The sequence below is a fragment of the Artemia sp. Qi Xiang Cuo genome, chromosome 7 (assembly GCF_049724085.1).
Source record: "Artemia sp. Qi Xiang Cuo chromosome 7, ASM4972408v1, whole genome shotgun sequence".
NCBI classification, from domain to species: Eukaryota; Metazoa; Arthropoda; class Branchiopoda; order Anostraca; family Artemiidae; genus Artemia; species Artemia sp. Qi Xiang Cuo.
The window spans coordinates 49,520,327-49,546,348 of NC_142800.1; the positions used below are offsets into that span (position 1 = coordinate 49,520,327).

At 35.6% G+C, this 26,022-nt stretch overlaps 1 protein-coding gene across 1 annotated transcript in view; it reads left to right on the forward strand.

The window, feature by feature from the left end:
* Nucleotides 1-2,317: 2,317 nt before the first annotated feature.
* Hrd3 (HMG-coA reductase degradation 3) overlaps nt 2,318-26,022 on the forward strand; it is a 48,155-nt gene continuing 24,450 nt past the window's right edge. The window contains exons 1-4 of the mRNA XM_089092359.1: nt 2,318-2,473; nt 12,194-12,909; nt 16,207-16,365; nt 18,992-19,224. Coding sequence (XP_088948485.1) covers nt 12,279-12,909; nt 16,207-16,365; nt 18,992-19,224 — 1,023 coding nt within the window. The 5' untranslated portion in view covers nt 2,318-2,473; nt 12,194-12,278. The remainder of the gene's footprint in view (nt 2,474-12,193; nt 12,910-16,206; nt 16,366-18,991; nt 19,225-26,022) is intronic.

Genomic DNA, 26,022 nt, shown 5'->3' on the forward strand with positions numbered 1-26,022 from the left:
GATAAGTTGAGCAGGATTGGTTTGGTACAACTGCTGATTAGAAGCGATAATAATTCACAAGAATAATATATTTCAATTTTCTTATAAGGTTGCTGTTGCTTTTAACGTATTCCAGTTTTCAACATATTCCATTGCAAAATATTCTTCTTCTTTTTTAAATTGTAGTCTTGGATTAATGATTATCAGTTTCCGTCTTCCAAGTGATTCAGTATGCCGCAAAGCGGGAATATATTTTCAATTTAGAAGATTACGAAGTGTTCTTTTCCGTAAAAATTTGCTCCTTTCATAAAACTACCTCCCAAGGTCATGCATTAACATAATATTTGAACTGATTGGATCTATATTAGCATTGAAAAAGCCACAACAGCTTTGATTTTTTTCGAATTTTGTATACTGAAATGTGGGGGCATAATACCTTAAAGCGTATTTTTTTTAAAACATATATGAAAACTTCCCCTCCGATCAACGATTCTTATTTAAGAATGTTTCAAAGAAGCCGTGATTTCAGAGTATATTCTTGAACTTTAGCAACCAAGGTCATATTTTGCTTGTTTTATTGTATTGCTAACGTTAAACTTTGGCGAAAAAAGATGAAAAACAAAATAGGCAAAATTAATGAAAACGCAGTAAACTTGGTAAGCGAATTACACATTTTAGGTCAGAAACAGATTTTATGTTCTTCGTTTAAATTGGGCCGATTCGGTGAAACTGCAAAAATAAAAGGTTAACGAATTTTGCATTTTACCATATCTGTTTCAGAAAATTGACTTGGATTCTAAAAAGAAGAGAAGAATAAGATTACTATCTTGCGCAAAAATCAACCAAATCCTCAACTTTTTTTGAATTTCCGGAACGATTTTAGATTTTGATTTGGCTTTAAGCATATGTAATAGCTATACATATTTCTACGAGACTTCATTTGCAGAATTTATAAATTGTACTACTGAATTTTGGACCTTGTCTACCGGATTTTGGAATTGGTATCGAAATCTGGTTAAAATTTTAGACTCTCTGAAATTCTGTTGTAACTACTGTGTTTTTTTTTCGGATTCAGTAAAATTTTGGACTTCTGGTCCAAATTTTAATGCATCTTAAAAAGTTTGAGTACTCTCCCTTTCTTCGTTCTGACGCCCCTGATTACTAGAATGAATATAGAAATCAATATCTAATTGCTTTTATATGCATTGCGGCTTCCATTGTTCTAATTTTGTCTGAGTCGAGGCCTCCAAACTGGGTCTAATTAAAATACTGCAATGTATTATCAAGACGTTGTTGTTTGTTGTTTTTATTCCCCTAGAAGAACTTAGTCTTTAGTGTCTTTTGTGTTCTGCTGTACACGAAGAACAAAAGCTGCTTCACTATTAATTGTGACACACACTTGATTGAAAAATATAATACTGTGATTACTGGGTTTCATTCCGTACACCAACAGATTTCATAAAAAAACGGACATGAAGGGAAGCGAACGCTACCATTTATTGTGTAATAATAAATTAGAAAGTCAGAAATAAGACTTAATCCTACGGACTTTTGAGTGTTGTTGCTTGTGTCGCATTTTCCTCAAATCACATGTGTCATTATGTAGTACTTGGACTCGGAGTTCCAAAGGACTTTAACAGACTCGACTGTTCATTCAGATCTGAACGACACGTCATTCAGAGTGTTTTAAATAGATTTAAAATTCCTTCCTAAAGGGCTGGGCACACGTAGCTGATTTTGGGAACCGATTTCAGTATCAGTGGACAAACGATAGCGGTAAGAAAAATTGGCTGAAAGAAAAAATTATAGCGCGAGATTTTCAAAACAAAAAATCATGGACACAAATAGTCAACTGGAGTTTATTAATAGTTGCATGATTGATCTCAGTTTAGTTCTCAGCTCAGTAGCTGGTTCTTTCACCACAGACATCTCTGGCTCACTGTTTATTTGTATCCCTATTTTTTGTGATGATCATGATGAAAATCGGCGGCTGAAAACTAGAAAATTTTTCAAGCTCAAATCGACGATGATTTCTTTGAAAATCGGCACTGATGTTGAAATCAGTTCCCGAAATCAGCTACGTCTGCCCAGCCCTTAAAAAGAAAAATCGGTGCAGCTGGCGGCGCACCGCCGTTTTCTCTAAAAATCAGCTATTGGATACCATAAAGAAAACCGGGTTGGTGTCGTGGTCAAACCCATGAAACTTTCCTGTGGCTTCCTATGGGACTACAAACTCCAGTTTGAAAGCTGATCATGGAGACATTACTTTATTTAGTTTTTCCTGAACCGTATTGTCTCGAAAATAGTCATTTTTTGTGAAGATGGGTTTTGAGAACGTTCTTTTAAGGATTTCAATTTCCACTTAAGCAATATATTTAACGATGATGTGGCATGACTTTTTTTTGTTTTTGATGATTCAATTTCGTTTGGGTCTAACAGTAATATAGAAGCCATTCCTTACCTTTTAAGAATATCCATATAATACTAAAATAAAGTGAGTTGGGTTCTTTAATACATCTTTGGTAAGGTTATAAGATCAGGCTGCAACCAGATAGGAAAAAGAAAAAAAATACAAGTAGGCCTATCCTTAATTCTCATTAGCCGGTTTTCTTAGAAATATGTTTTTAAACTTTTGGTTAATATGGGCTGTTTTAAGCCCTTCTAGCCCCTTAAGGGCTCAAAATGTTATTTTCTCCAGAAAGTTAGGCTGTTGAATTAAAAAAGCATAAAAAGTGCATCAAGGGATGTATTCATTTTTATCCTATCTAAAATATGTTGTAAACTGCAAATAAACCCTGCTGGCTGCACACACCCCACCATGAACATGTTTCTGGCCTGAGGGATTCCTCACAATGTTATAGATTTAGCCTAATGGCTAAAGTAGGCTAGTGAAAATCAATGCAAACTATTAAAAATAATTACTTTGCCAAAATGAATCAACTAAATATATCATTGCAAGGAAAAGACAAACTTTTAATTGACAAATAAGAATACTTGCTGCTGCTTTTGGAAGCTGGTTCATTAACAAGAGTTGGACATTTTTTTTCTTTTTCAATATTATTGTCTCTCTTCCTTGTTCAAATCAAGTTGCCAAGAATATTTCAAAAGTATAAGTGTTTGAGGTAAAATTTTAAAGGAGACTTTTTTGCTATCTCAAAAAGTTGTTGACTTGGGTGAGTTTTTACTTGGTATAAAATATGGCATAGAAAAGCCTTATGAAGTATCTGTCTCCACTTCTTCTCTCTCTTAAGGGCACTGACTAGGCCTATTGTTGTTGAGCTTGAATTAATTTTGTGTTTTATGAAAGTGAAATTTTCAGAAATAGATCTATAGTATAAACAAAACACAAGGAATTTTGTTGAGCCCCAAAGCTTTTCCAAATCTTGGTCTCAAAGGATTTTGAAAAATACATCTTGAATTTGAAAATAATCTCAATAGCTCAAGGCTGTACCCAAGTTTTTGGTTTGGAGGGGGTTTTACTCAATTTTTTATTTATTTTTTTTTTTGGGGGGGGGGGGGGTACATGAAAACCTCCAAAAATGCATAGAAAATTTGTTTAAATCTATTTTTGTTATGTTTTTACAAGTAAGACAATTTTTTTTTTGGGGGGGGGAGGGTTCAAACCCCATAACCCTCCTCTGGGTAAAGCCTTGCAATAGCTTATGGCTGCAAATCCCACTGAAGATGGAATTGTGTTTTCAGAACATAGGGTCAAAATTGTCAAATGGAAGTAAGAGAATCAAACCAAAACTAAGGATAAATATGTACCTTTCCAATGATAAGACCAATGTAGAACCTATCTTCTATGCAGTTTTCTAAGCCCTTGAAACTATTTCCTAACATAGCAAAAAGTTTGTCATCTAGAATTTTACTTTGATTGACTTATAGTAGGCTGTAATAATAAGTTAAAATTCTAGATGATCAAGTTTTTGTGATCTTGACAATTAGCTGAGTTAGGATGGTTAAACTTTCAAGAGTAAACTCAGAACCAAAATTAAACCCAAGGAAGGCATTTTCAAGCTCTTTGATATATTTTCCCCTGTTTTTAAGTTTTTAAAAATTATGTAATGCCCATGTTCACTTAGAAAAAAAGCATGTTTTCATTGATTTGGGTTTGACTCTACATTTCTTTACTTCTAGATATTGAAAAAAGGCCTAATGATTAGAGCTAGATTTTAAACATATTGAATTCTTTTTCAGATTTATTAAACATTTTTTCAAATTATTTTCTACCTTTTAAATCAGCATTTAGGAAAGTTATGAGGCTCAAAACATTTTATGGACCTAATTTAGAGCTTCATACATTCTTGGAAAGTCAGAATTTGTGGAATGCTTATCTCACAAAAATAATTTTTCAATTTGAGAAACCTGGAACAAAAAGTTGTTAGTGTTTTTGGTTCTATTGCAAATCTTTTTTGTAATGAAATTGATATGACACAAAGCACACCCAAACATAATAATTACCAACCTGCAATACAACTTACAATGTTAAAATACATAAGTTGAGTTCAATCTGCATAAGCTATGTGAGAGAGTAAAGAGACATATATTAAGCTAGTAAAATGAGTATTTTTATACTTCATTTACACATCTTATCATTTCATTTTTAGTCTAATTATTTCTTTAGTATGTGCAGTAAGGATCATATTATTACATTATATTTTGCTCACCTTAAATGACCTTAAATTACAGCTAGGTGCAATCTAAGGATCTCTCCTTGTAGAATTCCAGAATGATGACTAAATATGTGCAAGAATCACTGGCAACCAGGTGCTGCTCCATCTTTGATAGCATCCCAATTGAATTTACACTCTTTGGAGGACCACTCAGACTCTAGCCTTTGTTTAAAAACATCAATGGATTCAGTATTAGCAGTTTCATTAGATAGTTTGTTCCAATTGTTGACAATACATGTTGAAAAGAATTGAGTATGGACTCTAGATGTTGTAGACTGCTTGACAAGTTTCAGTTGATGACCTCTAGTTCTTGAATTGGTGCTAACTGCAGGGAATAATGCTGGGAGAATATGAGCCCTCAATAACTTAAAGTCTAAAATGGCATCCCCTCTATTTCTCCTGTATTCAAGTGTAGGGAGATTCAACTTTGATAGTCTTACAGGATAGGAAAGCTCTTGCATGCCAGATATCACTTTAGTGGCACGTCTCTGGACATTTTCAAGAACTTTTATATCTTTTTAAAATATGGAGAGGCAAGTGACATTCCAACTTCAGGCTTAGGACGCACAAGTCCCTTATAAAGAAGACTGATGATTTTAGAAGAACAAGTGGAGATGGTACACTTAATCAAACCCAAGGTTGAACTAGCCCCAGCAGCAGATCTCTTAGCATGTGTGCTGAATTTTAATTCATTCTCAATAGTGACACCAAGATCTTGCTCATTATTAACAGAGGAGGGTGGGTGGCCTAAGAAAAAATAAGAGCAGCATGGATTCTGTTTGCCAAAATGGATTATATGGCACTTGGCAAAATTAAATTCAAGAAGCCAGGCCTCAGCCCAGTGACCCAGCAGATGAAGATTATTTTGTAGCAGGGCAAGATTTTCACAAGACAAAGCTGGTCCAAAAAGCTTCAGGTCATGTGCATAAAGAGTTGAATTACTGCTAATAATGGAAGGAGCATCAATGATGAAAATATTAAATAATGTAGGACCCAAGACACTTCCCTGAGGAACTCCACTCAGAACACACATTGAGGAAGAAAGTATACAATCTCCAGAGTCATCAAACAACTGAACACATCACCAAGTTGCTTGATATTGGGGTTCCTGCTGACCTAATTCTGCTTGGCTTTTCTAAAGCTTTTGACAAAGTTTGTCACTACCGACTTGCAATTTGTCACAATCAACTCGCAAGTAAAGTTTGTCACAATCAAAATTGCACACAGTTAAGCTTGAAGAGAAATCCCTGCTTTGGATCCTTGATTTTCTTTACTTGCGATACCAATGGAACTTTTGTTTGGGTAATTATTTTAGTTGGACCTTGAGACTTCATAAATTTGTTTAATTTGTGGCACAAGTTTTTAAAAACATGAATTTTTGAAAGCCACATAACAATCATCAACTGAGGGTAATATTTATTCTTTTCCTTAGTTTATAAAAACAGCCTGGTTTCTTCCACATAATAAAAAAAATTGGTGTGTTACTGCAATTAAACCAGCAAATATTATCATGCAACAGTAAATCTGTCAGTAAGCCACTAGCAACATTAGTCACTATTGAAACAATTTTACTTACATCAATGGCTTCCTCAGGAAGGGATTTTTTAACAGTCATAAAATATCTACACCATCAGCATTTGCTGGTAATGGTGCTAACCTAATTAATTCTTCTCTAATGTCATTGGCTGTGGAATATTGAGCAAAAACTGCTTAACCAGAAGATTTACTTACAGCAGTACTTTCATATAGAGATGGCAAAATAAAAGGAAAGGACTTCATGTCTTCTTTTTCATTCTTTTATGTATTCTGCTAGTATATGGATTTGGTCTATTACTGTGTTTCTAGGCCAAAGGATGTTTTTGCTAGTTGAATTAATGTATTTTTGTTTTCAAAATGTGAAGGGACATATACTAACCAAGCTTCTTGAGAAAGATCTTCCTCATTAAAAGGTTTACTTACCAAGAAGGGCAGTGAAATTTAAAGCTATGGATTTTGCAAGCTTTTGTTGTATAATCCTTACTAGCATATTTAATCATAGATGTTGATTATCCTCTGCTAAAATCAAGCATTTGCACAAAGTTCTCTTTAATCTTGCCATGGTGATTATTGGGGTGAAGTCAGAATTTTTCAAGCTGATATGCTTTCTGAGATACAATCTAATAACCATATTTCCCTGGTTTTCCTCAGCTAGAACCTAATGTGTACATAGGCTACTAGAGTAAAAAACCCAGTATCTACATTCAGCAGAAAATGGTTTGGCAAAGACATGAAGAAAGCAGAATTGGAAAACTTATTGGTGGAATTTTGTATGTTAATTTATTCCTCCCATTTCAAAAATGAAAAAAACTATTTTGCATTTTATTTCAAAAGCTGATTAATACAGATACATGATTTTAAGACTATAGCTATATTCCTCTTTATCACTTGCTCCAAGTCACTTTTTTGAAAATTAGATTTGCGACTTGGATTATACTGCTGTTTTACAGATGATATTCAACATACCAGTGTTTCACACCATAAAACACACACTACTTTATTACCTTAATTGATCATGCCAAAATTTTCAGTCCATCAAAATTGAAAGTCTCTTTAATGTTTCTTTTGCACATTTTTTTTTGCAAACTAGCTACGTGAAAGGATACAGTTTCTAATTTAGAAAAACTGTTGAGAATTTGAATAAATACAATTACATACACAAAGACTAAACAGACAAGCTGAAGCATGACCAATCAAGTTTGGACATGCCAATCCTGGTCTGATATCAAACTATGTCATTTGCACAATTATTTTAAAATTGATACAAAATATTTACCCCATTTTTAATGACCCTTGTTATCTAAATATGTGACATATACAAAAATGTTTTTTTTTTATCAAACACGCTGATTTTTCAAATCAATGTATGCTGCCAATGTTACATATGACATTACTTTGCCATCCTTGCTCTGTAGCATTGTCTCAAGCTTTTTAGTGTTGTTATCTGCAAAATAGCCTTGTGTCTACCTTTTTTGCTAGTAGTGTTTCCTAAGTGAGCAAAGCTGTTTGTTTGGTCCATTTTCTTCATCCTCATTTTTAGCTTATTCCAAATTTATGTGACATGGTCTTTTTGACATTAATTTTAAGCCTATTCTGAACTACCAGAACCTCTTAAGAAACTCAATCTTCTGACTTAATATTTGATATTATGCTCTTCTGTAGGCTTTGCTGTATTCTTTAGTACATAATATATATAAACAGGGGTACAGTAGACCTTCTCTATCTGCTAAATCAAATGTCTGCCCATAATCTATGAAGCTCAGGATGTAAGCTGGTCTGATAGTTTAGATATTCCCAATAATTAATCTGCGTGTGTAGATACATTTTCTGAAAAATAATAAAAAAATGTCTGTTGCAAACTGTTGATCAGTATAGCATGTTGCTGCATTCACTGAAAAAAGAAAAGAGAAAAACCTTCTTAGTTTTGACTAGATGTTGATGAGGGGTTGTCAATTTCGGGACACCAAATATTACACCTATGGAACCCTCAGGATCAGATTTGGGGACTTGATGCTCAGAATCCAGTATCCTGGTTATGGAGTCTCATAGTCCTGCAGGCCATCTTTTAGAGTCCCAAGTGTGTACATTTTGTGTCCCAAAGTAGGTACATTATTCAGATTGGCTAATTTACTGTGTGTGCATGTTACAACTCATCCTAAAGAACTTGTTTCAGTAAAAGTTCAAACCTAAAACTTGAGGAAAGAAAATGAGCTGTTGAAAAACATTACAAATTATATTAAAGGGGGGATTGAAGGGTGTTTAAAATAGTTGAATATTATATTCATTGGGTTTCTTAAAGTGTTGGGTTTCATTGTGTTTACTCATTTGGCTGAGGACTGTTCTGCCTGTCGCTCACCTGCTACCTGAATTACCTATTGCATGCACCTTTGGAATAAATTGTAGGTAGCTAGGAAACAATACAGCACCATATTGAGCTGTGTTTATTGTATTTATACCTGGTAGTGGTAATTAAAAAAGAAGAAGAAAGAAACGCTATATGTGGAATTAGAAAAAGATGGAATTAGACAGATCCCAGACCATCATATTATGTAAAACAAAAAGGAGAAGCACCCATTAGAAAAAAAATCATTAACATGCAGTTGAAACTGCTAAACATTTCCTAAATATTGACCAGCCAAGTCAGAGACTCTAGAAGATATTTTTTTATGGGGATTATCAGAGACTCATTTAGCAAATAATATACCATATTTATTACCTTTTCCTGCCAAATTCCTCTCTTAAATTTACAATAGAATCCATGCAGGATCAAATAGCCTCAACCTGCAGGCTTTCACTTTCAAATCCCTAATTCAGCTGACCTCCCCTCCTCACCCCTGTGTTGTAGATCCTGCAATACAAAGAACCAGACGATTTGATCATTACCTATTTCAATTTCAGTGTAATATGTTGACATCCACGGTAAAGGTACCAACGATTCAAAAGTTTTGTAAAAAAAACGGTTTTTCTACTCAAGAAGTCCTGATTTTAAAGACTTTTGGTTTGAAAAGGGTTTCAATATGTAGGAAAAACATCTAGGAATCTAATTGTTTGATGAGAAGTTTGAAGTTTTATCTGAAAAGGGTAAAAAACTCCGATTTTCCGAAATTAGAGCATTTTCACCAACAAATTCCACACAGCAAAAAAGTTACCCATTTTCGACGCAAGTCGGAACCCAATTCGACACGTGTCGGAATACTTGGGGAATACCTGTGGGTGGAACCTGGTGTATTCGACACGTGTCTAAATACTTGGGGACTACCTGTGGACGGAACATGGTGTATTTGACATGTATGTTCTTGTTTCTTTGTTTTTCTTCAACTTCATTTAATGTATAAAAGTATAAAACACTATTCAAAAAGTATATGTAATAAAACTAAGAAAATTGTTTCAAGTATGTAGTACTTAGTATAGCAAAATTGGTTAATCGTAAGGAGTGTGAAAGTGTGACCTAGATCACATAAATCTTCTTTTTTCTAAGTGTTGCATATATGCCACAGGAATAGCATCTCCGAACGCTATCTGAAATGGCCCACTTCTTTTCAGTTTTAATGGCCCAGCAAAGGTTAGTTCATTGTTGAGAGTGTAAATATCACCAACATTTGGCCATTTCAAAGTGTCATCTGCAATCCCAGTCCACATGGAAAATTTTATTTTGGACTGTCCTTGGCTAGGAAAGTCCAAAATCCTACTGACAAACTATGACTCCTTGCTTTTTTGGTCACTAAAGAAAACGGCGTATTATTTGTCAAGCTACTGTTCAACTTCCGACCCCAATTTGAGATTTTTTTTTTTTTTTTTAGTTTAATTGATAAGTGCTAAGGAAAGGGAAAAATGACTTCCATTTGAACCTGTGTAATTTTTGGCAATAGTGAGCACCCATATATTTGACAGCTATATTTTCTTCAATGGACCCTGGAATTTCGACACCAATTATTTTTCATTTGTTTTACATTTTCAATGAAGTTTCAACAGAGTCACATATATATTGACAGGGCCTGTTGCTGTCTGTCGAAAATTTTGACAAGGTTACTACAAGATATTCACAAAAGAAATAAATCAATTTATAAAAGCCATTATCTACACTTGAATTTGACTCAAGGAACATTCTTAATGCACCTGGTATTCCACTACATTAAACAAGAATTTTTGTCACTTGTAACCTAGTTTCGACAATGCAATATTTGTTGCCATTTTAATTTAATTCTATCAAGAAAAAGCTAATGGGACTAGAATTCAGATGAAATCAGATGTATCTTGATGCATTGGTGCTAATTCAAACTTTTTGTTTTGCAACAAATAACCAATTAACAGCAGTTTGAACATTGCATATGTGAAAAATTGTTTGGAGCTACTTTCTTGTCGAAAACAATTTCAACTTTTAACTGACTGAATTAAATATTCTTTTCTTATCTGGGTCTACTGGATATTGTGTCAACGTTTCCTATCGTTGAAATACAAAAACGGCATTAAGAGATGCCGCTCCAAGTCACGGCTAAGCACAGTTATTCCGTTTGAAGGAAAATTACAACAGGGGCTCCAAAATTGCACCATCGAATCATTGGTACCTTTACTCCATGCAATGCTCTTTTTCAAATAATTTTCTAAAGTGCCTCAAATACAATAAGCTACCACTCTCAGCTAAAACACTGGGTGACCACACCCTCACAAAGAGTTTTAAATTTGAAATTACACTAGGATAATTCAGTGCCTTGAATCCAAGGAGCTATTACATGAAATATAAATTGCAGTAAGCTGTAAAAGACTCAAACTCGACATTAAAACAGAGAAAAAGAAAAAGGATTGAAGAGTTAATAGTTCAAACCAAAGAAGAAATAATACAAACTTAAGGCTCTCTTTTACTCTCACAAACTTTACAAGGAATCCTGGTCACATGTCCTAATTTCTCCTTCTTTCTATATTCCATAAATATGTCATTCCACCATTTTTATGCATTTAAAAAAAATCAACTTACAGACTGGGGGAATATCACACAAGTTGTCTGGGAAATTTCAATTAAGTTATTGTAGATCTTGAAGCTAAACTCACTAAAATAGTTATAATCGAAATGTTATCTTTATAAGTTAAAAAATATTTTAGTCATCCATGTAGATTTTTCACCCTTCCCGAAAAGTGTTTGTTGTTGTTGTCTCATTTAAAGTGCTAGCCAACACAGTACTTTCTCTGCTATCATTTCTTACCTGTCTTGTTTTTGACTCTGAGTAAATACCAAGCACATTTTTTTGGGAAGGGTTCTTTTTTTATGCTAGGCCACCTGTTAGATAATTATTGAAAGTACTATTATCCAAGAGGAGAAATATATAGGATGAGTCAACTTTCCTGTATTAAGTAACAGACCACGAATTCATCACGAAGTAGAGTCTGAATATGTCTAGAAGATTTTTCTTTGAAGGGTTGGTATCCTAACAGGTAACGGTGCCCACACAGAAGAGAAAGAGGGAATATTTATTTCTATTTCTGGTCCAATGGGTCCTTTCTTCCTGGAGAAATGCTCTGATAACCCTTCACCACAACTAAGCATAGGTACCAGGTTCAAAAGTGAAATACCAAATCATCTGTATTTTCTTGCTTTGGTATAGGTACTTTTGAGAGACTTTGCCTCTTCTGTTTCTTTTCTTTATTGAGCTTGTTTTTTGTGAATTAATTTTTTAAAGGCATTATTTCGAGGATACAGAGGGTAACTGCCCCTTTGCAGTTTAGTTTCTTCCAATTTCAACTTAGATTCATACAAATCTGTCCAGGAAAAAAAGGCAAGCTTATCAAGATTTTAACCTAATAATATTTTAATCCAGAAAAAGCCTTAGTTAATCAGTCATTAAATATAAGTGGTAATGGAAAGGCTGTGGGTGAGAGGGTAAAGTAAAGAACTGATTTCTTAGGACACCAGTTTTTTTTCCTGGGCTGGGCAAATTTGGTGGTAGGGAAGGAATTATCCCTGTGCAGAAGTGTGCTAAAGTCGATTTATCTTTACTTTTGTAATTTAGGTTTCTGCAAGAGGAATATTAGCAGTTTACCCAAGACTGAAATCCTGAAAAGTAAGGATTTGTAATTCCAGTTCAAAGTGTGTGAATGAAATTAGAACCCATATATTGCTGTAAGATGAAATGGACGTTTTTAGTATTCCTTTTGGCTGTAACAATTTTAGCAGAGTGTGTTCTTTGTAAAGATGTAGAAACTAATGGGGCTGAATCAGATCCAAACAAAATAGAATATAGTGATGAAAATAAAAACAAATTTGGCAATGAGGCTGATTTACATTCAAATGAAGAAGAATACGTTGAAGAAAATAGAGAAAAAGTAACTAATGAGGGAGATGTTACAATTGAAGATGATACAGATAACATGCCTGGAGATACCGAAACAAACAAAGAAACAGTTCAAAATACAAAAGGGCCATCCCTGATATTGGATCCTAAAGTGTATCTTGATGGCAATGAAGTGAAGATTGAAAGTGATATGATTGATGAAGTAATCAAAGAACAGAAAAATATTATGAAGCAATTGTTGAATACTATCCAGTTTGAGATTTTTAATGAGGATGATGATGATGGCACTGAGGATGAGTCAAACTTGGAGAAGGACAATCAGACAGGTGACAATGTAATTGAAGGTACCATGACAGAAATTACAAAACAAGGTGGTGATTCCAAAAATAGAGGAGATCAAGTAGATATACAATCTGATTCTAAAGAGAAACCAGGTGAGCGTATTTGCATTTAGTAAGCATATTAAGTCATAATTGATGATCGCTGCAGGCTTTATTTCAGCTGTAGCTAACACAGAGCTTTTTTTATATAAATAACCCGGACATGCATTTATTTAAATGCAATAACAGTTAAAACCAAAAAAAAACATAAAGAGATTCTTTTGACAAAATTTCAGACTAAAATATATGCATCTATATTCTAGCGTGTACAGGAGGGGAGGGGGGATATTTTGCATATTTTCAACATATATGATTAAAATTTCCCAACAAATGTGACTTTTATAATTAAAGTATTTAAAAGAAAAAAACATTGCAAAAACTTACAGCTGATCCAACATTTGCATGAAGATTAAGTTTGGGTCTAATTCAAATTGAATACAACATTTTGGTTGTTGAAAATATTACAGTCCAGCCAGGATATGAAAAATGGCAGTTCTACCCTCCATAGGAAAAGAGTGGACAAAACCTCTTTGCTCTTTTGGTGTGTGTGTTTTTTTTTTAGAATGGTCACTGGGTTTAATGTTGTTTTGGTAGGGAATGAGTAGGCTGATATTAGAAAGGATTTCAGGATAGAATAGTCTATTAATTGGTTTCCTTATAAGTTTAAAAGCAAGTTCTCAATATGATTAGTTTTTCGTTGAGCCCTGTTTTAATTAATGCCTCCTCTGTGGGGCAGGTTAGGCATTTTTCCGGGGCGGGGGGGGCGGCAGGTTGGTCACTTTGAAAGTGGATTGGCCAACCAGCACCACTGGGTGAATGAAAATAAAATTTGTATTTTTTTCATAACTGCCAATCTTATTATTATTTTTGGGTATCATTATGTAATCTTTGTATGTGAGATTGAATAGGCATGCAAATGTCACTAGAAAAAAGCTGGAACAGCTGTTAAGGACTGGGTCTGGGAAGGACTGGGTCTGGGCCTTCTTACTGAATAGCCCAACACTTTCTCTTGGGTCTTCAGAAGCAACAAGTATTGCATGGGCACCTGCTTTTAACAGACCTGTAGTCAATGCTATTTTTAAAACATACAAGACACTATTGCGTAAATACAGTTTTCCTGCTTGTGATGTTTTGAATCTTGACGAAATTGGAACCACTATGGTTCAAAATACTTGCAATACTCCGAGAAAGAAACAAAATACTCCGAGAAAGAAACAAATCAGAAAGATTACATCTGGAGAAAGAGCCTATCCCGCCATTCAAGATTTTTCCAAGGGTGAAGTATCTCTCACTCATAATAAAGGAATCTCTGTTAGGGAACGTGGGGGTTTTTAATCCTTCAGGATGGAGGACTGGTGATAACTTTTTTTTCCAGAGGACTTCATTTGCTGCTGCAAGCCAAGTGTTGACAGACCAGTGCTGCTTCTAATTGTCAATCAGACTATCCATGTTACCTTTGAGTTGTTTGAGCTTATGAAAAGTCCCACATTATTACAGAAGTTGCTATGGCCTGTCCAAGTCATACTCCAATGCTGCTTGTGACATATGGATCAAAAAGTACGCAGGGCAATCCTTTTTTGTTTATGATGTCCCAGAATTATTTGGAACTGCATTCCTTCATGCTTTGACTCTAATAAATATTACCTCTGAATTCAGAGTTGCTAGTATCTGGTCTTGCAATTGCCATGTGTTTGGGGATAAGGAATTTCGAGCTGCTGATGTTACCAACAGACCTGAACCAATCAAGGTTCCACAAAGAACTTTTTCCAACATGGTGGATGTACAAGATAGTTCAAGTCACTCAGAGGCCGAATTAGGTTGTTCGCCAACTTCTCAAGCTCCTATGTTATAGTGTTTGCTGCTACTAGTCCAGATGTAGCAAGACCCATATTAAAAAAAAAAAACACACCAAAAAAGCTGATGCAATTAAAATAAACAAGGGCAAATCTCAAATTCTCCAGATATACCTGTCAAAAATGCCTTGATTGAAGAACTCTCAGCTAAGAAGAAGCAAAATATGAGAAGCCGATTTTTAATGAAAAGAAAAACACCAGTAAATGAAGCAAAACGACTACAATACTAAGGACACTTTTTGCCCTCACGGATGGAAGCTCCAATAGTGAAAGGGAAATGATCTTCAATAATGACTTTGATCTTGATACCAAGGCCGTACCCAGGATTTTTTTTTTGGAGGGGGTTTTAATAAAAAAAAAATTTCGGAGGGGATTTACACAAAAAAAAACCTCAAACCCTTTTTGTTACGTTTTTACGAGTCAGACAAACATTTTGAGGGGGGGGGGTCAAACCCCCTAACCTCCCCTCTGGGTACGACCTTGCTTGATACTGAAATCGAAAACATTTCAACTTGAGAGGATAAAATTAGTGTTGGCTATTTGTTTGTTGTGGAACTAGTTGGGAAAAAGAAGAAAATATACATTCCAGGTAAACTGAAGGACAAAACAAGCAAGGGATATGATGTGAGGTTCCTTTTTAGGAAATCTACCGCATAAAAATCCGTTTTTCTACAAGTAATTGAAGAGGCTGTAGTCGCTCAAAGTAATATTGTTTTGAAACTCCCACTTCTAAGGACCTCTGGAGGGACTAAACATGTTATGAAAGCACCAGTGTCTGATTTTGTCTTGGGGAGTACTCAGTTAAATAAGTCGCATCTATTCAGTTCTTCGTTTTCTTTGAAGCCAAACAGTTGATAATTGAAGTAAAAAAATTGCGTTAGAAGCAAAATATACTGCTTGTAAATGAAACAAGAATACTACTATAATTATGCAACGTCTTGGAAGTAAGAAAAAAAAGACGACTCATTTGTGACCAACCTGCTCCATATCCCTGACCAACCTGCCCACCCCTGGGACACATTGGTCACTTTTGACCTCACTTCTTAAAAATAATGCTGAAAAATGTTATTTTTCAAAATCTACGGCGGGGGGGGGGGCATTTGACCACCGTGTCTGTGGAGCTCATTTTTTCAGTACCTATGAAATTAAGGTATTTTACATGTCAATTCTAAAGGCCAAACATAAATTCCTTAATGTTTTTATTTTGTTTTTGCACCTATTGTTGTTATTTTATTCATTTTAAATGTGTGTATACTTTTCTTCTTTGGAATGTAGTTAGTGTTGTATTGAGTTTTCTGTTGTTTGGATGTTTCAAGCATAAATACTACAAAGTATTTGACAGAAATGCATCTAATTACAGTTGGAATGTTGCTTAAGTCTGGGGTCTTGTCTGGTGTATTTACCCAGCTTCTGGATCATTTTTAAAATTGACATATTCTCGCTAATGACAATTACAACAATTACTGGAACATTAAAACTGAGATACCACCTTTTTTAGAGATTATAGTAACAGAAGCAAAATGGAATTTTATACAGGACAACATGTTGCTAAAAAACAGAAAAGATTTAGAGTCAAAGCTACTCAATGAACTACTCATTCCAAACAATCCTGTGCCTACCTCGAAGAAAAAAGTACTGACTGAGGAAGAAGAGAAAGGTATTTATTTTTGAACTCCTTCTATTTACTAGTTTTTAAACTACTAACACTTTGATAGAGCCATATAAAAAAGCACTGCTGAAAAAGAAACCTAATTTTTGTTCTTCCAAATCTGTAAATGAAATTTTTGAAAACAAACAATAACAACTTTAAACCTAGTAATGATAATAGGGGAATTGCTTTAAAGTTGGTTTTAAATGGCTCTCGCTAAAAAGAGCCAACCATTGGTTTTATGTCTCCGGTTTTGAAAGAGTCTTTCTGATTGATTATTGGTCATGTATGATCGACGGGTAATATTTTTCATAAACTGTTTCCTCGAAAGTTTTTTTTTTAGTGCTTAGTATGTTTTTATATATATATATATATATATATAATGAAGCTGTTTTAAACCCTTATATGCATGACTAGCTTGGTATTGTACTTTAAGTGACATAGCCAACAACAACCCTTTAGCACAAATGAACCCTTAATGTCACCAGCACCAACGGTTTACAGTAGAACAAATCCACTACATTGTTTAAAGCTCTCTTTGCTCTCCCACACAAACATACTACTTTCTTGAAACCGTTTCCCTAATACGAAACCTTCACCTCTTCTCACCATTTTCTTTGTACAGCTTCTTATTCCATATACAGTTTCTCAAGTGATTGGCTAAAATCATCCTTAGGCAATACCTCTGAAAAACATCTAGTGTATATATATTTTTTTGTTTTGAGTTGGCGTAAAATAATGAGGATTTTGAGCCTCCTTGATGAAAATGTTAGTAAAAGTAATGAATTTTTGGAAGTTTTGAGAGTTTATGGGGGAAGAATAGGTTTGGAAATTAATATTAAGAAGACTAAATCGCTAAGACTGGGGCTAAGACTGGGAATAGGTTTGGGTGAAGAGGTGATGCTGAAATACTAGAAGTTTGATCAATAGTAAAGACGGTGGGCGCAGTGAAGATATTAGAAGTAGAATTGTAAAGGTCCAGGGTGTTTTTTCACAGTTGAAAAAAGTTTGGAAGACCAAAAAGATAAGTCTGCAAACCAAGATTAGAATATTAGATGCCACAATGATGACAGTGGTTAAGCATGGTTCTGTAGCTTGGGTGCTCCGAAAAACGGAGAAAGATTTATTAGATGTTTTGCAGAGTTCTACGGATTGTTTTGGGTACCCGTCTGACTAACCGTATTTTAAACAGTAAGCAGTACAAAAAATGTGGTCCAACCGTGCTTTCTAGAGCTATAATGAGAGAAAGGTTAAAAGGGCACATTCTGCAAATGAAGTATGACAGATAGCCGAAGATCTTCCTTTTCGCTTAATCTTCTAGGGCCTAACGAAAACCAGGTCATCCCCGAATAGATGGGAGAAGGTAGTAAGGAAAGATTTAAGGAGAATCGAAATTTCTTGGAAAGGTGTAAAGAAGGACGATTTTAATAGATTGGGATGGAGAAATAGCGTGCGTAGGTGTGTCGGGCTCAGGTGGTTTGGTCTTTTTGTGAGTTGTTAGTAGTAGCAGCAGTAGTAGTAAATTAGCTTCTTTGAGTCTTGCCGAAAGTTCAAAGGTGTATTTGCGTTCTAAATAGGAACTTAAAATACAGTCGTTGCATATTTCAAAATTAAACTTAGTTGTGAAATCGTCTTGAGAATTTGAAAAAGCTCTCATAGCCCATGTCGGTTGCCATTCGAGCCAAAAAGGTCTCCTTACAGTCCAACATTCCTCTATCAAAAAGTGATAGATCCCAAAATCGAGTTTGAAGTTTACCTTGACCCAGCTTTGTACCACGGCCTGCAGAAAACAGTCACCAGGCGAAGAAAAAACTTCTTAAATTACCTTCATCTGTTTGATCTCGATTCCCTCTCATGTTATTATGCCCTGATTGCAATTAATCTATTTAAATTCTCTATTTAGCATATTTAAATTTCTTTTGAAATTTACATATGCTCAAGTTCTATTCTCTGCATTTACACATATATAATTTGAGCCTTACTGGAATATAAATGGCTTGTTTTGCTATATGGCCTAACTAAGAAAATAAGCCGAGAATCAAAGCAATTGGGAAGAAAGCACTTTCAATTACTCTTATCACAAATACCTTACATTTACGATTAATTAAGGCATGTTTAATCACCCTTAAAACACGAACGAGATCGTTTGCATCAGCTTTGGCTCTAAGCCGTCTACTAACTACCAGATCCGTGAATTATTTCCTTTTCTTCTACCCTCTCCCACAACCCAGTAAGAAATCGCCTTCCAACAGACAAATATCAAAATTTCCCCATTCTTACTCCAACTCAGCACAAAACGGGTTGATAAGGAGGTTTTTACACCGCCTTTTGTTTGTAATGTTAACGATTGATTATTAAATCGCACACTTTCTTTCATTTTTTTTTATCCATTTTACTACTAGTTTTACTCCAATTTTTACTCTGTTTTGCAGCTTTTAAATTTTGTACATTTACATTCCCATTTCCTGCACTCTTTCTGACGATGTTTTTTTTTATTTTGACAATTGGGCATACATTGCAGTGTTAATATATGATAGTTTTGTTCTATTTAATGATTTGTGGTTTACAAGAAATACAAAGTCGGTATTTTTTCCCCCGCAATAGTTGTTTCAAATAAAATTTTTGTTACTTGTAGCTGAAAACTTATATAAATCAGCAGTGAAGAGATTAGGATATTCGCGACCAATTCAAAATGCAGCACTAGATGATTTGAAGGAAGCAGCTGGTCTTGGAAATATAAAGGCGAAAGAAAGATTAGCATGGATGGATTTGCTGGATTTAGGTCAGACTGGAGTCCCTAGTTTGACTGTCCAAGCTGTCCAAATTTTTGAAAAATATGCAGCCGAGGGAAGTGCTGATTCACAAGCGGTACGTTACAACCTTTTCAAGTCAAGTCATTTATTGTTTCTTCTTTTTCCATATTATTATTATTATTACAGAAAAGTTCAAGCCTACCTTAAAACTTTTATATTCGAAGGATATTACTTTCTCATTTTTAGGAAATTGTTCAGTGTTGGTGAAGTCCTCTTTTACAGATGCACATTTTACAGAAGACTTTTCAACGAAGATCAAACGACTTATTTCGAAAAGGATGGTTTAAAGCTTAGAATAAGGACTTCTTAGTCCTATTCCCATGGATTTCACGTGCTTTTCTCTGAAATTGTCGTTACAGCAATAGTTGTCAACTAGCAAAGAGTGAATCACAGCCCATAGTAATCGAAAATTAAAACATGTGTTTATAAACAAGTTTTCAAATGCAAAAGAATCGTCATTCGATATTCATTCTTGAATGGCAACTATTATCCTTGTTAAACTTTACATTAAAATTTCTAGATTCCGAAAAGGGTATTAGAACCCTCGAAAAGAGGCAGATTAAAATAGAAAGTATGCCATTGAGATTATCGTGTTCGAAAACCCTTGACCCTAGGTTTTTAACCCCTCCCTGTTTTATAAACCCGAGAAAACCATATTTTAGTCTCTGTATAACAATTTTTTTCCTTGAAGCTACTGAGACCCTGGATCATCGTAGAGAACTGTTTAAGGGCCCATTTGAAATGAAAGACATATCTACGTATCTTTTTTTATGAATTCCGGTTGAATGCACTAACGTAAAATACAATTTTTCCCAAGAACTGGTGTCTGAATATTTGTATTAAGCATTGTAAATGTCGATGGATCGAAAGGAAAAATGTATCATTGGAACCACCATGGTCGATAACCCTTAATCTGAGGTTTATAACCCTCCTTTTTAAAACTGGAAAAAATAATTTTTTTGCCTGTGAATTGCTGATTTATTTCTTTCTATTTTACCGGCACCAGCCCTAGTAAAAATCGATAGCCTCAACAAACCTAGGTAGGTTCACTCTTTACCAGGTTCTAGCTAAAGTCATATTTAAGTTTCTTTTTTTTTATTGTATGTTTTTTTAAGTCCATATTTTACTCAGTTAAGAACAATGATCCAAATTAGTAAACCAAATGCTATTTAGTTCAAGCACAACAAACTTCACCAAAAAACTTAAAAAAATCTTAGATAAGATAGCTCAATAACTCAAACTTTTGCTGAAATTATGAAATGGAGTAAACTTGATATAATTCAACTAGTTTGCGAACTGTTACTCCAAGATAATATTACTCTTACCAGAATAGAGTGTCTGCATCTTCGGAATCATATGATATCTAGTTTAATTTTATAACTGTCATGTTAGAAAAGCATCTGACACTCTCTATCGGAAATCTTGCATAGTTGTCTACTACTACTACTAACAACTCATAACAGCACCAAGCCGCCTGAGGTCAACACAGCTACGCACGCTCCTCCTCTATCCCAATCTATTCAAAGCCTCTCTCTTTACTTCCTCTCGGGAAGTTCTCATTACCCTTAAATCTTTCTTTATGACATCCTCCCACCCCAACCGCAAACGACCTGCTTTCGGTTTAGCCCTAGACAGTTGGCTAAAAAGGACAATCTTCGTCAATCTGTCATCCGTCATCTGCAGAACGTGTCCCATCCATCTGAACCTTTCTATCATTATAGCCATAGAAAGCGGGATTGAACCACACTTTTCGTACAGCCTACTGTTTGAAATACGGTCTGTCATCCGGGTACCCACAACAATCCGTAGGCAATTTCTATGGAAAATTTCTAGCAAATCTTCCTACGATTTTAGGAGCGCCCATGATTCAAAACCATATTTGACCACTGTCATCACTGTAGCTTCCAATATTATAATAATGAAATGGAGTCCAAATAATTTAAACTTGTTTATATGAGCTTGATAACTTAAGATTGACATTCTTAATGGAAGAATGATTCATGGATATGAACAAAAGTCTAAAACCAAGAATTTAAAAATAATGTATACACCAAGAATCTATTGTTTTTTACGCTGATTTTGGAAATGAACAATTTTGTTCAGTTTAAATTTGTATGTCAAAAGTAGTTAGCATGAGAACATTTATTTAAGGAGATTTAAGGAGAAAATGCCTCCAAAAAAGGGTATCATATTGAGGAAAATTGCACCACTTTTGTAGATGGTGTAATAAGATAGGTGAAACCGAGTGGAAGTTTAACCCAGAGAAATATTGTTGACCCTCTTGGCATGCCATCCTTAAGATGGGGACATCTTTCCTAATCCAGAAGTAATAATGTGTTGCACAATTCCAGCAAAACATCCCTATTTTTGTCTGGAGGACCTTAGATAGACTCGCCGAATATGAACAATTTTGTTCAGTTTAAATTTGTATGTCAAAAGTAGTTATTAGAGAACATTTATTTAAGGAGATTTAAGGAGAAAATGCCTCAAAAAGGGTATCATATTGAGGAAAATTGCACCATTTTTGTAGATGGTGTAATAAGATAGGTGAAACCGAGTGGAAATTAAACCCAGAGAAATTTTGTTGACCCTCTTGGCATGCCATCCTTAAGATGGGGACATCTTTCCTAATCCAGAAGTAATAATGTGTTACACAATTCAGGCAAAACGCCCCTATTTTTGTCTAGAGGACCTTAGATAGACTCGCCGTCTTTTCTTGCTAAAAGATACGCTGAAACGGAAGTAAAACCAAGAAAGTGTTTAATGTTGAAAGTTTGGTGTAAAAGTAAATGGAAAATCAAAGTATTCATGTGGATCAAACAGGATGTATGTCCTACCACATAGCTTTATTGTAATCGCTTGCTAGGGCATGATCAAACCAGTAAAATGACTTCGTAGTCCGCTAGCCTCTTTTGGAGATACAAACCCCTGTAGTGCCTCTACTCCCACACAAGAAAATCAATAAAAATGAGAAATTCAACAAAATGGGATGTTTTCCCCCGTTCCTGCCACTGGCATTAAATCTCTAGTTTTTCTTTTCCTGACAGCTCTTAAACTCAGTGATCCTTAAACCCAACCATAAAAATTGTTTAAAAACAATATTAGAATGCAGTACAACTTTATCTTCGTTATTTCGGGAATAAGATCTGAAAAGACAAAATAAGTATGCCTAGATGGCATGGTTTGTTTAGATATGCGCAGATGGTTGGCTAGCATTGAAAAAAAGACATCTTTCCGGGGGAAAAATTGTTTGAGGGGTGCAAGATACAGCTTTGGTACAGCCATAGATACAGCCATAGATACAAGATACAGCCATAGGCCTTGACCTTTGATGAGTTTCAGTCAGAGGGGAAGACGAATGGGCGAAGATATCACTGCCAGTCGTGAGCAAGAGTTGGGTAAACAGCACGGAATCTGTTGGGGATGGGTAGTATAAATCATTGTTGGGCTTCAGCCCAAGGGAAAACAAGTGTAGAAAAACAATTCAAACGCAGCACTATTATAGAACACAATCAATGAATACGCACCACTAGCGCTTAGACTATGATTTCATGACTTTAGAAACGTTTAAATACCAACTTTTATTGTGATTAAAGAACTTAGAAACCCTTTGTCACAAATTGTGCTGGGTATTGGAAAGACATTACAAAACAAGTATACCGTGTAGGAGAGCTCGGGGTTGGTTTGGACACTGCCATTATAAAATCCAGTTTTGCACGAAAAATTCTGCCAAAATTCACGATCAAGTTTTGACGAGTGGCCGATTTTGCGTAAAAATTTCAAAAGTTCCCGAACACGTGTTTCAAAGATATTCCCTGTGAAACCACTTTTTAAGTTATTATTTTTGTTCAAGGAGGCACACTTGTGCCTCTTTAAAGACGCGACCCACCACAGTGTTAAGTGATTTCCGGTCCTAGCGGTCGCAGAGAGACGGCGGTGATTGCAATTTGTAGCCTTAGCTCAAACTAAGAAAAATGCAAAATTTCACCCCCCCCCCCTCTGACTTTATCTTCATGGGGGAAAGTTGGCCGGAAGTTTCGACCCGCCCACCCCAGCCCCCCTTTAACGTTGTCCGACCCTGCTGAAATTTAGAGGATAAGCTTTCATAGGGCCTGGGAGCTTATTCTCAAAATTTCAGCTCAATCCAATCACTCCTTCCCTGTTTTCCAAAAACCAAATATAGCCACTTAATGTTCATCCAAATTTTTTTTTGTTAGCCACGCCTATAGGCCACAGTTGGCAATGGATCTGGGTGAATGAGGACTCATTCGAAGTGGAATTCGACCTGTCAGGGCCTTTTGATATTTTCAGACCGAAAAAACTATCCCCCGAATTTACATTTACGAAAAACCTCGTTTTTTCCCATAAGAGCCCATGTTAGACGAATGCTGCCAAGAGCTTGCATCGGCATTCGTCTCGGAACTACGTCATTCATTGATGAATGTCAAGAGATTTTAATTACGTAAGTCGATAAAACCTTACGTCTCGTCTAATGAAAATAAAAAAGGTTTTAATAGTATAAGAATAAAGCATTTTAGGATTGTTGCTTAATTTTTTTTTCGTTTACAGGTAAGTCTCCACTGCTTTGATAACATGCCGTATACCCGCATTCCCGAATAAAAGTTGTAAAAAATAAAATCTTAATGTGCATTTGATTTGAGTATTCAGGAATTAAAAGCCTTAACACAAGAATCTTAAAAAGCGGGGGGTTTGGGGGGGCGGCAGCCCTCCTACTTTAACTCCTGACACGATCAGCTAACAGTTAGTCAAGCAATAATAAGTAATAAACTGTACAAAAACATGCTGAGATTATTTGAAAAAAACTAAGTTTTATAAAGAGTTAAAGAGGCTGAGTCACAAGTTCGAACCTTAAACCGTACAGGGATTAGGAGGTACAGTTGGGGGGCTGCCGCCCCCCAAACCCCCGCATCCGTATATGAAAGGGGCTGTGCCCTCCTCAACGCCTCGCTCTTTACGCTGAAGTTTGACTTTCTCACAACTCTTTTTTTTAAACAATAAAAACTTTAGCATAAAGAGCGAGACGTTGAGGAGGGCACAGCCCCTTTCATATACGGAAGCGGGGGTTTGGGGGGCGGCATCCCCCCAACTGCACCTCCTAATCCCTGTACGTTTTAAGGTTCGAACTTGTGACTCAGCCTCTTTAACTCTTTAGAAAACGTAGTTTTTTTTAAATAATTCCACTAAAATGCACCAGGCTCTGAAGCTGTGCTATTTACGTGAGTACATAGGTGACTATTGGCAGGTACTTAACCTTACCATGTCGCTAACTGCAGCTAGTCACAAATTGGACACACCTTTACTATTTCTTTTTCTAGAAATCATTTTTTAGGAATGGTTTGTGTGGGGTTGATTTGGGCGCCATGGTCAGGTTTGTTTGGACGACTTTTTGAAAATGTCCGAAACAACCCTGTTGTATTGGTGGACAAAACAACCCTGTCGTGGCTGGCTTCAGAAAGCCCGAACTGTGGCCACTCGACCACAACAATTTCTGCCGTACCGACTTTTTTGCTGCTTCGGTTTCAGATAGTCAATTGCTGGACAATTATTCTCAACTTGCTGTGCCAGATCCAAATGAGCCAAACGAAGTTACTGACGAAACTCAAGAGCCTTTTGTAGTCTTTTCCGTAACTCCCAAGCAACTAAGACCATTTCCTCGTGTGCCACCTACAAGTATCGAGAGTAGAGGAGTAGAACAAATAGAAAAGCTGGAATATTTACAGAAACACCGGAAAAGGTAGAACTAGAGTGAATTGTAGAAAATAGAAAAAGATCTCAAAAGAAAGTTGTCATCACCCTTTCAAAGAAAGCAAGAAAACTGAGGGTGGCTGACCGGGGTAAATATAGTGAGGATGAGTTTCAAGAATGTCTATCCATGGACGATAGTTCACCTTAACCGTTTCTTGTTTTGTCCGATTCCGTTTCTCGGAACCGGAGGATTTGTTTGATGTAAATGTCTTAGTCGCTGATGATTTTATGCTCGTGAAACTTGTCATCGGGAAAGGAAACGCTTTTTGTGTTGGACGCGTTGCAAAAATTGGCGGTGATGATGTTGAGGTGGTTCTTATAAAGAAAATGGGACAAAGTTGGCCTTTCCTGATCCCGTTGACCAGGCTTCAGTTTCAAATGATGATGTTATCTTGAAGCTTCCCTGCCCAGTTCCAAAAGGTTGTACAAAGAGAGCTGAGAAAGCTCTCGCCTTCAACTTTGATTTTTCCAAGTTTATCATTCGCTAAAGAAGTTTTGTATTAAGATGTTTAATAATAATTGAAAGTCAAAAACCCAAAAATACTAACTTTGTTGGTGACCAAACGCCATTTTGGACATGTTTAAGTACTTTTTTTTATGTTTCTTATCACAACGCTTTGACTTAGCCTTCCTAACACTAATTTATAAACCCATCCTTGCACCGTAAGGTCTCAAAACCTCCGAAAGTTCGTTCATTTTGCCAACATTTTATCAAATAAATTTAGATTAGATATCTAATATCTATTTATGTTTTTGTTTTTAACATTGTATGATTATCAAATTGTTCGAGTAGTGTAGGTAATGAAGAACCTTGGCGTCGGTGTCGAAGTCTGGCATCATTAAACCTGATGCTTCACTGAAAACTGTTTTTTTTTCTTAAACTTAGCTTACATGGGTTGCCCATCTTTAATATTTCGTCAACGGAAATGCGTCTATACCGCAAATAAAATTATTAACGAATCCCTTGCATCAGGCAGCCATGTCTAAAAACGAGTGGGCATCCTTCTTAATAACCAATGTAGAATAATCTGACACCCTTTCGTGCCATTACTGACACGACGCCCAAGATATTCAACTTCCGATGAAA